Genomic DNA, 14,983 nt, shown 5'->3' with positions numbered 1-14,983 from the left:
AAGTTCCTCGAGCAAGCTCCAGAACACACACAGTGTGTGCAGTGTATGTGAGCACGTCAGCACAGAAGATAAAAAGTGAAGAAAATGATGTGTGTGTGTTTGGTGGTGGGTGGAATAAGCTGCTTTGAAAGGTAGTGAGTTTCCATCTCTGGAGCACTTTCAACTGTAGGAAAAGAAAATGAATAGACATGGAAATGTCTGCCCCCTCCCTCTACCTTCCTCTTAAACCGAGTCTAGTTCTCGACCAACTCTGGAAAACCAAAACTAGTTACTCAACCATGCTTGAGGGATAGCGTAAATGGTTTAAAATTGGAAATCATATTAAATAATTCTCAAGGTTTCATGATGTCCCTGTATTGTGTGACATTTCTCTCTGTCCCCCTCTGGACCACAGAATCCATGCCTAAATTCACACTGAAGTGACGGACTGCTTTATCAACACTTTTGTGACACAAAGCTTTTTCTGAAGACTCTGAAGAATCCAGGGCCGGGAATCTGGTCCGACTTTATCTCAGGTGATGTTATTTTACTGCAAAATGGTCCCGGGAGCTGCGCTGATTCTGAAAATGGTCAGGTCATTCAGGATCAGGAGTAAAGGTACGAGAACAATGCCTCGCAGGAATAACCAGACAGGCAGGGTGTTCAACCATCAGGAGCCAGGAAATTAATGGTTGCAGCACAACTGTGCTCAGACTCTAGGAGTGAAAATGCACTTTCCGGGATTGCTTATCCAAGTGTCCTGGTCTAAATTACTAGGAGACAATTTCTGTAAAGAAGGCCCCCAGGTGTGGTGGTGAGACACGGGTCAGAGGTTATGTCCTTCATTTGCAACATCATTGTTTCTTCATAGATTTGTACAACAGGATTGTGCACACCACGAGCCTGGGGAGATACTCAAGACAATCTTCCTGAGCCTGTTCCCGCCTCAGGTTGGAGAGCATGAACAAAGAGTCCGAAGACTGTGGTTCTAATCGCAGCAGTGACTCACTCGCTATCCCCTTGCGTCTGGCACACCTCTGGGTTTCTGTCTCGAGATGGTTATGTCCACCCACCCTCAGTCACGGACTTTAAGTGAAGATCAAGGGAAATGATTACTGAAACTGCACTGATATGCGAATCGTATTTATTTTCATTGAGCAACAAAGGCCATAGGAGACATCCTTGTGTAGCCACCGACAGTTGGCTTGCTTTTAAATAAATGCATGTTGGGCTTGTTTCATAAAATGTAGCCCCTTCGAGGCTTTCCATAACATCTACTCCAAGCCTGTCGTGAGTCTCAGGTTTTACTGAGGTCCAGAGAGACACACTGCAAAACTCATACTCTGCCTGTTACAAATCCCCATAGGGTATTTCTCCTCATCAGTGGCCGCTTGGCCTATGCACCTTGGGACCCACCTACCCCCAGCGCCTTGTCCTTGTGTCCTCAGACCCGCTCAGGTCTGCCTCTTTCCACTCTTTCCAGACTTTTCCCAGTCACATCGTCTCTCCACCCCAGGTGCTATCTGACTCGGAAGCCCCGGAGAGCCAGCCCCAAGCAACCTACTGAAAGGACGCACCCACACCGAAGCTGGTCTTCTCTGAGATTGGATTTTTCCGTCTAGCTCCTTAGAAAATAAGTTTTTCTCTATATGGTCATATTCAGTTTGAAAGCACCAAACTGAAAGCTTAATTCTATTGTCTTAGTTTAGAGCTAGAAGGCCTTTATTCTTTAGATGATGATGCTGACAATCACAGATGAATGAAGAACATCTGCTTTTCTTTCTGTCATTTCTCAAGCACTTACGTGGTATCACGATGAGCCAGATATTGCTGTGTTTCAAAAATATTAAGTCACGGAGTCATCAAGAACCACCTCATGAGATATTTCTGACCACTATCGTCACCACCCGTGGACTGCAGCTCAATTCTGACACTGACTACCTATAGCATGGACCCCACAAATTAAGGGCAAGGCTGCCCCCCCTTCAGACACAGCCACAACTTTGGGAGTCTCCATGCTCACCCACATTTCTGACCCACGAGCTACCAGCTCAGGGGCTCCCACAACTCTCTCAGGTTTAATAATTCACTAGAACAACTCGCAGAGCTCAGGAATGCACTATACTTACTATTACAGCTTTCTGAGGGAAGGTACAAATCAGGATCAGCCATGCACACAGACACGCAAGGTGAGGTGTGGGAATCTAGGCACATCAGCCCCCAAGCACACAGAGGTGTTCACCAACCAGGAAGCTCCACTGGGCTTGCAGAGTCTTCCTTGAGGTTTGGTTCCGTAGACATGATGGCCTCCCGGAGGCCAGGCTGGCTCACTGATCAGTCATTCCATCCCAGCACTGGGTTTTCTGGTATGACCAGCCCCCACCATGAGGCACCTTGTGAGCATAAACTCAAGTGTGATCCCAGGAATCCTGGACAACAGAGGCAGTCCTATGGCTTGGGAATTCCAAGGGCTGAGCATCTTCCCTCCCAGGAAACAAGGAGAAAGGCCCGGACAAATTCTTTACTATACAGCACCCTCATTTTACACTGGAGGCAACATGTAGCAAAGACTCTGACTAGGGCACCTGGGTGGCTCAGTTGGTTAAGCGACTGCCTTCAGCTCACGTCATGATCCTGGAGTCCCGGGATCGAGTCCCGCATCGGGCTCCTTGCTCAGCAGGGAGTCTGCTTCTCCCACTGACCCTCCCCCCTCTCATGCTCTCTCTCTCTCATTCTCTCTCAAATAAATAAATAAAATCTTTAAAAAAAAAAAAAAAAGACTCTGACTAAATTGCTGAAGTCACAGAGCCAGCAGGTGCAAGCTAGCATCTGAACCAGGATGTGTGGCTCTGGGTCTCCGTCCATAAGGACCACAGCACATGGCCTCACAGGTCGCCTCAGGGAGTGCGTGTAGACACTCAGAGCAAGCCAGACCAAGGGTTTGATAAATAACATGGCCCCAGATGGGAAATAATGGCCCTATGTTGTTCCATTTGACTTGAGCTTCAGCTTAAAAGCAGATCAGTGAGGAGCCTTCATGCTTCTCATTTCTGCAGATGGGAAATGTCTTCCTAATTACAGACTATCTCCGTAAGTTGTCATACGAAGAAACACTTATGCTACCTTGACAACACTCCACGCCTAAAGTCGACTGACCATAACAGGGAAACTCAGATCCGCAATTTCCTCTTTCAGGCCAAATTAGAAGTTTTCGAATTGCAAATAAAAATGACCTCCTTGCTGAAACAATGGGAGAGTGGGTACATGTGCGTGACATGAGTCCAGTTACTTGAGTTCTGAGTCTCAGACAGGGATGGATAACATGGGGATAGAACAGAAAGTGTTTGTGTTACCGCTGAAACTAATAATACACTGTATGTTAACAAAACGGGATTTAAATAAAAAATTTTAAAAAGAAATATTTGTGTTGCGTGTGTCAATATATCGAACCTGAAAAAAATTATAAATAAAGAGAAACGTCATGGGGATATGATACGGCAAAGGGAATACAGTGGATGATACTGTAATGGCGTTGTCTGGTGATGCACAGTGACTACACTTGTGGTGAGCTCGGCATATAGTGATGTTCAATCACTATGTTGTACACCTGGAACTAATGTAACATTGTGCATCAACAATATTCAAATTAAAAAATTAACAACAACAAAAAATGAAAGAAAGAGCATACTTATGTTGTTCCGCGGATTAAAGGCAATGGCCCACACAAACACTCTGCACAAATCCTAAAGTCTGGTCGCCGCACGGGAACCGTCAGCTGTTGTCGTGAATCGCTGAACACCCACAACTGTTCAGCGAATGACTCCACCCCGCCAGGTACTAGGCGGAATCGCTGTGGATTCCCATTCCAGGACCCTGTGAAATAGAGTACTCATAGCAAACGTTGGCACACATAAAACATTCCAGGGATGACAGACCCTGGGCAGGCATTTCCACGTTCCAACACCACAGGGTGCATGCCACCACAGCTGTCTCGTTCATGGCAGTCACGGCATGCGCGACACTGAGATCCAAGTCAGGACACGAGAGACGGCACGGGGAGGAGGCCAGAAGTCAAGAAAGAACAGAAGGGGGAATGGCAGTCAAGTACGACAATAGCTGTTGCAAATTTAAAGCAGACAGAGGAAGCCTGAAAGCTTTACAGACAGGAAAGACTGTTGCTGGGAGGGCTCTGGAGTTAAGTCTAACCTGCTCACGAACTTGAAAGTGAGGCAACAAATAGACCCCTTAAAATTGTTCACTTAATAGAAGATATCTTAGAAACATGGAATACGAAATAATTCAATAATACAGGAATTTCCTCGTGATTAAATGTTTAACCAAAGACAGGGTGGCTGTTAACAGTGGAGTAGAGAGGGAGTGACATTCTTATCTTCACTAACTCATGATTCCGCACACAAAGCCTCTCAAGACAATCAACAGGAGTTGATACTGGAAAGGGAATTTGACTTGTATGCTGAGGTATCAGAAACCACTCAACTATTTCTCAAAAATTTAGCAAAATATATCCTAGGAAAATGTAAAAGGAGTGCATTAACTGTAGAACGCAAAGTAATAGGAAGTTGGATTGAAAATTGAAAGATAGGTGATAATAATTCAGATGAGGTAATGCGGGTTGAGTCCTCAGAAAGAGGGCTGCTGATAAAAGCTGGGAAAAGAGACTTTCTGAAGATAAACACAGATTACATGGAGAAGAAGAGAAGGCTGAATAAGTTCTTTCTAATCGTATGCTTCTCATACCGATGAATACACACCATCCATCCTTGGGCAAAGTAATGAGATGAAAGAAGCAGCGAGCTTCATGGGAATGCTTGCTCCTACCTGGAGCCAAGGAAAACTGGCCAACATGGCAAGGCCTACTTGCTCTTTCCCCTTCTTCCAGGAGTTTTATTTTGTTCTAATTCCTTCTTCACCTTCCTAAAGCTGAGGAACTTCTACAAAGAGCTGAAGGGCAGGCTTCACATTTAAAAATTCAGGTTATCAAACCATTCAAGAAGGCGCTTGGTTTAAACCAGGGCAACTTGGATTTTCACAGAACAATAGCATTTGCTTATTTTAATGGAGGGAAAAGACAGAAATGGTTTGGGGAAAACTCAGCAGTGCTGAGGTGAGGAGAGAGACAGAAGACCAAACCTTCCTGAACACCAGGGCTAAACCACTGACTCCAGCAACTGGTGTGTGAAGAAATGCTGCTTTGTAAATGATACACAAGAGATCTAGTGAAAGAAACACGTGTATGTTTTCTGTTAATTCTGCCAAAGCTCTGATTCATTTCATATATGTTCTCTATCAAAAGAACAATGTGTTAGGGGCACCTGGCTGGCTCAGTCGGTTGAACGTCCCACTCTTGGTTTCGGCTGAGGTCATGATCTCAGGGTCCTGAGATCGAGCCCTGCCTCAGGCTCCCAGTTCGTCATGGAATCTGCTTGAGTATCTCTCCCTCTCCCTCTCCCCTCTGCTCCCACTCCCTCTCTCTAAAATAAATAAATAAATCTTAAAAAAAAGAACGGCATGTTAAAAATGTTGTTTTCAACCTGAAATATTTTTTGTGTATCTCCTTCTTTTGTTGAGATAGGATCCACATAGCACAAAATTCACACTTTTAAAGTTTACAATCCAGTGTTTTTTTTTTTTAGCATATTCACAAATTTGTGTAAGCATCACATTTACTTCTAGAACATTTCCATTATCCCCAAAAGAAACCCCGTATCCAGTAAGAGTCATTCCCCATTGACCCCTGTCCCCACTCCTGGCAACCACTAATATCCTTTCTGTTTCTATGGATTTGCCCATTCTCCACACCTCATGCAAATGGGATCATACGATATGTGGCCTCTGGTGCCTGGTTTCACTCGCCCGGCATAACGTTTTTGAGGTTCATCTTTGTTGTAGTATGTATCGGTATTTAGGAGATATTTTAGACAACCAGAAATCATTAAGTTTTGTACTTTAGAGAGAAAAAAGTGAATATTTGTATTTCCTACCTGAGGAATTTAGCCATTACCATAGTCACTGGGAATCCTACAAATCAGTTTAGCTAAAAACGTGGAGTCCATTTAAAATATCATCTTTGGTCTCATGGTGACAAACTTGATCTAATAACTAAATAAAATAATAATGTTTAAAAGAATCAGAGGATTTTTCAGAAAATTAGGCTAAACTCATCATTGTCAAGAAGTATTTTTTGGTAAAGATGTTAACATTCAGCTTCAATTTAGTTATGAGTCCATCTTAATACTGACTATAAAATGGTCGGCAGGGATGGCAGAGAAAATAATCAACTCTTCCATGGGCAAGATCTACGATGCTAGCACTCTACAGTGAAGGCACTTACAGCTTGCTGGAGAGAGGTGGGAGGTCATGGAGGATCTCTTCATAGGGCTCCTCGGAGGCCAATGCAGGAAGAGATAAATGCTCTTTTACCCTTTCTTCCCAGGCAACTTCGGCTTTCAACAGCATTTCCTCAATAAACTCAGATGCAGCGATATCTACAAGAAACAATACAAACATCAGAAAAAGCGGATGCTGAGATCACAGACAACTGTTCCCTTTCATTGATTCTGGTGTGCTTAAAACATGAAAACTCATCAACACCTAGAGCAAAATGAAAAACACTACAAGTTTAAGGTGGGAATAAAACTGCAGTACTGCCATTTTAAAAGACGATTGTGTTTTGTATCTGTGGCATATTTAATTACAAATGAAATGAAAAAATATAAAAATAATATTCCCCGAGTGGTGATGTATAAAATGTAAAATCATGGAGAAGCTAAGCTCGAAAGAACTTGATGTCATTTTATTCTCAGTGCAACTCTTCCTTCATCTTGATGAATAAGAATCAAATTGATGAAAATAGTTACACATTCCCAAAGACTGGGTTACTATAAAACTTGTAGTAGGTATTCTACAAGCATCCATTTGTAGACGTACAAATAAATAGTTGCATTATGAAAACAGTGAGTCTAGCCTCTGTGATCTGTTTTTCCAATCTGAAATACAATTATATTCCCTTATACAATACGTGTTAACAGTAACATCTGAATATACTTGGGCAGCAATATAGACAGATGTGCATTAATCAAATTAACACTTACTAACAATTGAAACTGGAAGTCAAAAGATCCTGAAGAAAAATTCACAATAATAACATTTAGGAACCTAATGGACAAAACTGCTCCTTTTCAATCCTCCTGACTAAAGTACATGACCACCTGTGTCTACAAATTCGAGTTATGAGGCTTGATGGGCTGGATGAGTTAATTCAGCCACCACAAGAAGATGTTTATGCCAAGATTTGATCACCATTTGCTCTAGGTTAAATCATATCCAGTAAATAGGAGGAGGCAGCTTGGCTTCCTCACCTTGGGTGATTATTTCTGTCCCACCTAACAACTACACCCCGAACTGCTTTTGGCCCCCAGATAATTTTTTCTGTATCTACTCCAAATTCAAGGAACACAAAATAGCAAGAATAGAATACTGATGACAATTTTCATTTGCTTGGTCATAATATGGGTGTCTATTTTCCTGTTCTCTGTGCTATTATGTTATGTGGTTCATTTTTCTTGCTGCTGGATTAGATGTTGGTACCTCCTGCATTTACTTGAAACTCTCACTGCATTATAGCTCTTTGTTCCCTTGTGTGTGAAAGAAGTATTTTCCTTCAATCAACAAGTGATTATTGAGAGTCCTCTATCAGCCCATCACTGTGTCTCTCCTGACCAACAAGGCATGGAAAATGGGTTACACTGATGGTAGACTAGGCATGGCCAACACAGGCAAATTGTCTAAGACAGCCATCCTATCCTGAGGTGGACAGGGCTGAGGCTAGACCAGACATTTAGTCACGTCCTGGGCTCTAGGACTGTGGGTTGCCTTGGGTGTCCATTTTGGCACATTTAGGTCTAACACACTAGACCTAAAAGGTGTAAGTGTGACACATGGGAGTCCATGTGGTCAAGGGTCAATTGTATATTCTCTTCTCTGGGAAAGAAGCCAGGGATATGAACTTGACAAATGTGATCTGTTAGAACTACAGTAAACAGAGGATGTGACATATTTCACAATAAATACATTAAACAAATAGAAAAAGCCCACAAATTTCTATTTCCTCTTTTAATATTTGTCATTAGACACGCTTTTGTCATTAATACTAAGGTTACGACACTATCATTAACATTAGCCTGATTCCAAAGTTTGAAACTATAACACTATCTTAGAGCTTCATTTGTTAAATCTTCAGTTTATTTTAGCAGGTAAGATGAATAAACATTAAACAATATTTAACTCCAATAAAATAATAGAGCAAATCTCTCATCCTGTCTTAAGCTGGAGGTTTATCATGTAATCATATTCCTATAAGTACATCCAATGAGAAATCTCAGGCCTAAAGTGCTTTTAGGTTATTAGAGGTATGGTAACAAGAATAAGTAGAATTAAGTTATTTAGCTCAATTATTACCTTCAAGATTTTCATATCATTTTTTTTTACCTATGCTACACTTTTCTCTGTTACTTAGAATTTTTATTTTTAATAAACAAAAAACTTATGAGTAAATTTGTTGTCAAATTATAAAAGCTAGAAAACGAATGCAACATCCATGTTCTTAAATTAGCAGATGAATACTATTAAAGAACAGTGGTAAAAAGAACTCTAGAAATGTTCAAAAGATACTTATCAAAAATTGTAACATTAAATTAAGATTTTGAAAACTTTAAATTAGCTTGAGGATGTCAAGTCTCGATTCCTTGCAGTATACCTATCTGTGCTGGGGGAAAAAAAAAGATTATTATTTAAAATCACCCTGATGAACAAGTATGCATTTGAAATGGTAATAAACCAATTAAATAACAGCAAAAATATATTTGAAAGTAAGTGACATTGAAGGAATCACTGTGCAGGAAGTTGAAAACCTCAAAAGCAAATTTCAGGGAAGTACAAGGGCCCCCAGTGATCAGAACCACCCTGTAATGCCGTCTTGTGCAGGAGGTGGGCATGGGAGTTTGGGAAGAGTGCCCGAACGGAGCATCTGCGCAGAGCTTCTCAGGGGAGGCTGACTCGCTCGGCAGCCATGTTAATGATGGATGAACAAGTTCCGGTAGGACAGGAAGGAGTCAGTAACCGCTCCATGGTCCCAGGATATTCACAACCTACCTGAGGGCTTCTCTTCATTGCAGTTCAGAAGGTTTGGATTTGCCTGATGCATCAGAAGAAGCTTCACCAGGTTTGTCTGAAACAGTAAAGTTCACTGAAATAAGATTCATCAGGGAGTGGTACACAGGGGTGGTCTCCAGGGCGCTTCCAGCCTGCTGGAGGGAGAAGGCATGAGCATATCCCACCCTAAACGTTTCTTACTCTCTCCGCTTCCAGTTTTCCCAGTTCCTTTTGAAAAGATAACAGACATTCAAACCAAAAATTACTTATCAAATGAGGAATAAATTGCTGGGGATTTGAAAAGGCTCACTTAACGCCTTTCAGATTTATTTTAGGGCATCTTGTGGGAGGAATTACACGTTATATGTGTTTTGTTTTAATTGAGCGACTCATTAACGTCTCACTGGTCCTGTCCAATCACTGCAGCCCCACAGACAATATGAACTAAAGTCACAGGGGAGTTAGGAAAACTTAAATGTAACTCGAGCTATAAAAAAAGAAAGCAACTTGATGAGAGATTAATATATTCTTTAAATCTTATTATAAAATATAAATTCAAAGAGTGTATATATATATATATATATGCATAAGTCATTGAAAGAGAAGTAATGAAATAATTTTCAGTGTATCCAACTTTTTTTTTTACTATTTTATTTATTTATTTGAGAGAGAGAGAGAGCATGAGGGGGGGAGGATCAGAGGGAGCAGACTCCCTGCCGAGCAGGTAGCCTGATGTGGGACTCGATCCTGGGACTCCAGGATCATGACCTGAGCCAAAGGCAGTCGCTTAACCAACTGAGCCACCCAGGCACCCTATCCAACTTTTTTTAAAAGAGTTATTTATTTTAGAGAGGGAGAGCACGGAGGGAAAGAGAAGAAGGAAAGGGAGAGAGGGAATCTGAAGCAGACTCCCCACTGAGTGCAGAGCCCAACGTGGGGCTCAATCTCACGACCCTGAGATCATGACCTGAGCAGAAACCAAAAGTCAGACACTCAACCGACTGAGCGACCCAGGCTCCCCCCAACTTTTTAAAATAGGTCATTCATGATATCTTTCTGTGTTTCTTCCCAAAATTATCCCTCTCCCTATTTCCCAGAGTTGACCACTCTCATGAAATTTGGGCTATTTTGGGCTATGATTTCTTTATATGTTTAACCCTTATGTACAGAAGTACCCCCCAAACAACATATTGCTCAGCTTTATCCGTTTGTGACATTTAGAGAAATGAAATCCTAGTGTGTATATTCACTGATGCCTTGCTTTCATGACTGCATTCTTGAGAATCCTCAAAGGTGATGGATCGAAACAAGATTTATTCATTCTCTCGGCCGCACATAACTGCACCGTACAAATATATCACAATTAACCTGCCTTCCTCACTGGACATTCAAGCCATTTGCAGTCATTTATTTTTACAAATAACGTTGCTACAAATATTCTCATTTATCTTTCTTGGTGCACGTGAGCAAGGGTCTCTCTTCAGGACAGATGCACACAGGACTGAAATTGCTGGGATAAAGGTTTGGACATCATCAAAGTGGCTTAGATAGCTCCAACTGTTTTCCAAAGAGCTCAAATGTCCACCCCCATACCCAACAAGAGTTCCTGTTGCTCCACATTCTATTTAATGATTTTGTTATTGTGCATTTACAGATCACTAGATTCACATTCCCTCCAACATTTGATATTGTTATTTTTTAAAAATTTAGCTATCACACTGGGAATGAAGTAATATTTCACTCTACTTTAACTTATTTCCATGATGACAAAGGATACTGAACACCTTCCCATGTGTTTAGTGGCCCCTCCTAGACTTTCTTTGGTGAAGTGTCTGTTCAAGACTTCTTTGCCCATTTATTACTGGAGTGTTTATCTCTATTTTAGTGATCTATGCTCTTATATGTTCTAGATACATTTGTCAGGTATGTGTATTACAAATATTTCCTCCCGTTCTATGACTTGCCTGTTCATATTCTTGAAAATGTCTTTTTAAGACCAGAAGAGTATTTTAACTTTGTTTTGCTTTTGTGAAAGTGCAACATCTGTATTTTTTCTCAAGTGCTCAGCACTCTTTATGTTCAAAATAACTCTTTGCCCACTCAAAGGCCATGACATTATCATACTATATTTTCTCCTAAAGGCTTTATAATTTTAACTTTTATATTTGTGGCCCATCTCAAGTGAGTTTTTGCAAATGACAGAGGAAAGCTCAAATTTATGTTGGTCCATCACCCATTCATTTTTCAGCAATATTTCTTAAAAAGACCTTTTTTCTCTTACTGAATTGTTTTGGTACCTTTGTAGAAAATTCATCGACTATATATGTTCCTGTGTGTTTCACTGATCTATTTGTCTATCCTTACAGCATTTCCTAACTACTTTGATTAGTGTAGCTTATAGCCAGTATTGAAATCTTATAAGTGAAAGACTTATAGTAAGTCTTGAAAAAAGCCTGTGATTTTCTTATTTTTTTTTAAGATGATTTTGTCTATTTAGGTATTTTGTGTCTCCATATAAATTTTAGAATGGAGGCACCAGGGTGGCTCAGTCGGTTGAGCGTCTGCCTTCGGCTCGGGTCATGATCCCAGGGTCCTGGGATCGAGCCCCGCGTCGGGCTCCCTGCTCTGCGGGAAGCCTGCTTCTCCCTCCCCCACTCCCCCTGCTTGTGTTCCCTCTCTCGCTGTGTCTCTCTCTGTCAAATAAAAAAAAAAATTTAGAATGAACTTTTCAATTTCTGAAAAAAAAAAGGGTTTAAGATTTTGATTGGAATTGCTCTAAACAAATACCATATTAATTTTATACGGTTTTTTTAAAATATCACGAATTTAGTGGTTTAAATGAAAAAAAATATTATCTTACAATTCTGTAGGTCAGCAGTCTGACACAGGTCTCACTGGGTTAAAATCAGGGTGTCAGCACCGCTGTGTTTCCTTTGGCTCTCAGGGCAAATGTGGTCCTTGCCTTTTCCAGCTTCTAGAGGCAACTCACGCTCCTTGGCTTGTGGCCCCTTCCCTCATCTTCAAGACAACAATGTTGCAGGTGTCTGCCCATTTTTGCATAGCCACACCGCGGGAGGACCCTGAGCCAGGAATGGTTCTCTGCTTTTAAAGACCCATGTGGGGCACCTGGGTGGCTCAGTTGGTTAAGCGACTGCCTTCGGCTCAGGTCATGATCCTGGAGTCCCTGGATCGAGTCCTGCTTTGGGCTCCCTGCTCGGCAGGGAGTCTGCTTCTCCCTCTGACCCTCCTCCCTCTCATGCTCTCTGTCTCTCATTCTCTCTCTCTCTCAAATAAATAAATAAAATCTTTAAAGAAAAAAAAAAAAAGACCCATGTGATGAGACTGGGCCCACCTGGGTAATCCAGGAAACTCTTCCCATCTCAAAATCTGTAACTAATCGCAATTGCAAAGTTCTTTTGCCTTTTCAGTGAACAAACATATTGACAGGTTTTGAGGTTTAGGGTGTGGACATCTCTGGGGGCCACTATTCAGGCTTCCACAAATATCTTAAAAATATTCACTGTCAAAACACATGATTATGGCTTACTCCTCCATTTATTTGGGTCTTCTTTACTCCCTCACTGTGGTGTACCATAGTTTTCAGTGTAGAAATATTAAAATATTTTGTGAAATATATTGTTATATATTTTAAGTTTTTAATGCCACCATAAACAACTTGATAAATGCACTTAATGGGTCTAGTCTTTCCATTATTTTGCTGATTCCTTTGGCATTCTTATCCTCCTTTCTCCTTTCCCAACTTTGTCCTTTGTTTCTATTTCTTGCTTTATTATATTGATAAGAACGAGACTGGCTTTTCCAATCTTGGGTTTTGCTTTTGTAACATGTGTTGTGGTTCTCCCCTTTGCATCCAGGCACACCAAGACATCTCCCCACCCACCAATGATTGTTCTTGTTAGAATTTTCATTAAAAAATCAATTAGGTTTTAAATAATCTACTCATTGTTAGCTTTCCCAAAGCCCATTCAAAATCAGCATTTGGTTTTGCAGAACACGGATTCTATCAGTAACATTTAAATTATGTTACAGTGCTTATATGTAGAAGTTTATTTTTATTTCCAAATAGAGAGTTTACTAAAGCAAGAGAGATTCTCTTGAAATCTGAAAGATAAAATATATAGAGCAGATTCCCAGGACATTAAAATAGGTACAGGAAAGAGGTTTTTTTTTTTTTTTTTTAAGATTTTATTTATTTGACAGAGAGAGACACAGCGAGAGAGGGAACACAAGCAGGGGGAGTGGGAGAGGGAGAATCAGGCTTCCCGCAGAGCAGGGAGCCCGATGCGGAACTCCATCCCAGGACCCTGGGACCATGACCTGAAACGAAGGCAGACGTTTAACGACTGAGCCACCCAGGTGCCCAAAAGAGTTTTGTTTTATATTAAAGATGAGAGTGATGTGCTTGTGTTTAAACCACATGAAAGAGAAGAAGGAAAAGAAAGATGGACCGCCGGAGGGAGGGAAGGACAAAGGAAGGAAAAGAAGAAGAAAAAAAAAAGCCAAAAATGAGCTAAGATTGCCTCTGGTTTTCCCAAATTTGAAAGAACAGTAATAAACCTAAATGCTTTCGTATCTCTGCAAAAATGTCAGACAGACGCCTAACAATCCCTTTGCATTTCTAAATTCAATTCAGGGTGTCCAGGCCTCCAAAGAGAAACGTGTCCCATCGCCCAGTAAACCACTCCTCTCCGCAGCTTCAACTGGAACCACGGTAAGCATTTCAGTAATAAAAGCAAAATGTTTCCTACATGAAAATCTTTAGCAATAAAAGCAACTCCATTTTATTTCAGGCCCATAAAAAGAGGCATTCATGTGTGGAAGGAGGACGTTTCTCTCATTTGGGGAACTCCTTTCTTTTTTTAGAGCCCGTTTTCCCCATGTGCTTCTAATCAGAAATCAGGGAGGCACGTCACAGAACTAAATGAAACAGGCCCGTGCTAATTCCACTTACTCTCCTCCGGAACATAGAACATTTGCTTTACCCTCGCAAAAGACCTTTAGCTAAATTGCTTCAAATGCGAATAGGTTGAGTGCATAACCCAGTAAGAATTCATCACTAGTACAAGAATGTTATGATCACCAAAGGCTCCAGAGGATAAGATGAGTGAGAGAGAGAGAGAGAGAGAGAGTGTGTGTGTGTGTGTGGCAGGTGGTGAGTGTGGAAACAGAGACCCTGCAGGCTAATCGAAAATGTACTTAAGTTGAAATATAAATCCACACAAGTGTCACTGGATAAGGACTTTATTCATTCTTTGGAAAGTTGTCCTTCAGTGTGGATAAATTCAGCAAAATTAATTCCTCGATGGTCATTTAAATTACCTCTTTAAAGAGTTGAACAATGGCAATGAGTGTTTGGACGTAGCTGGTTTCTAGTTGGGACACTAGAAGAGACTGTTTCACTTGATCTAATAACAAGAAACTGAAGTGTTAAAGGTCCCAGAACACAATGTGCACATCCTACCTTCCTGGTGCAGGCTCTGCATTGTAACGCGTAAATGCCTCCAACTCAGAAACCCCTGAAGGATTTCAGATGTAAAATACAAAACCATCTAATAAATTGTTAATATTATCCCTATTTGTGGCCCAACTGTGATTTCACATTAAACACAAGAGTTCTGCCTCCATCCCTGAAAACACAGGCTCTCCAATCGCGCCAGTACCTGCCAGTCCTTCCAGAGCGGTCCTTCCTCCCACCCAGGTGGCAGCCTCCTTCCCTTGCATCCCCTCCTGGTCAGACTCCTGGATGGCCTCCTTCCCCTGCATCCCCTCCTGGCCAGACTCCTGGATGGCCTCCTTCCCCTGCATCCCCTCC

At 41.4% G+C, this 14,983-nt stretch overlaps 1 protein-coding gene across 1 annotated transcript in view; it reads right to left on the bottom strand.

The window, feature by feature from the left end:
• The window catches only part of MYO16 (myosin XVI), a 425,887-nt gene that overhangs the window by 274,682 nt on the left and 136,222 nt on the right, over positions 1-14,983 (bottom strand). The window contains exons 8-9 of the mRNA XM_081815515.1: positions 9,151-9,226; positions 6,332-6,485 (exon numbers count right to left, since the gene is read on the bottom strand). Of these exons, the coding sequence (XP_081671641.1) occupies positions 6,332-6,485; positions 9,151-9,226 (230 nt within the window). The remainder of the gene's footprint in view (positions 1-6,331; positions 6,486-9,150; positions 9,227-14,983) is intronic.

The sequence above is a fragment of the Leptonychotes weddellii genome, chromosome 3 (assembly GCF_054177405.1).
Source record: "Leptonychotes weddellii isolate Sample4059 chromosome 3, ASM5417740v2, whole genome shotgun sequence".
Taxonomy (NCBI): domain Eukaryota; kingdom Metazoa; phylum Chordata; class Mammalia; order Carnivora; family Phocidae; genus Leptonychotes; species Leptonychotes weddellii.
This window is presented reverse-complemented; position numbering and strand designations above follow the sequence as displayed.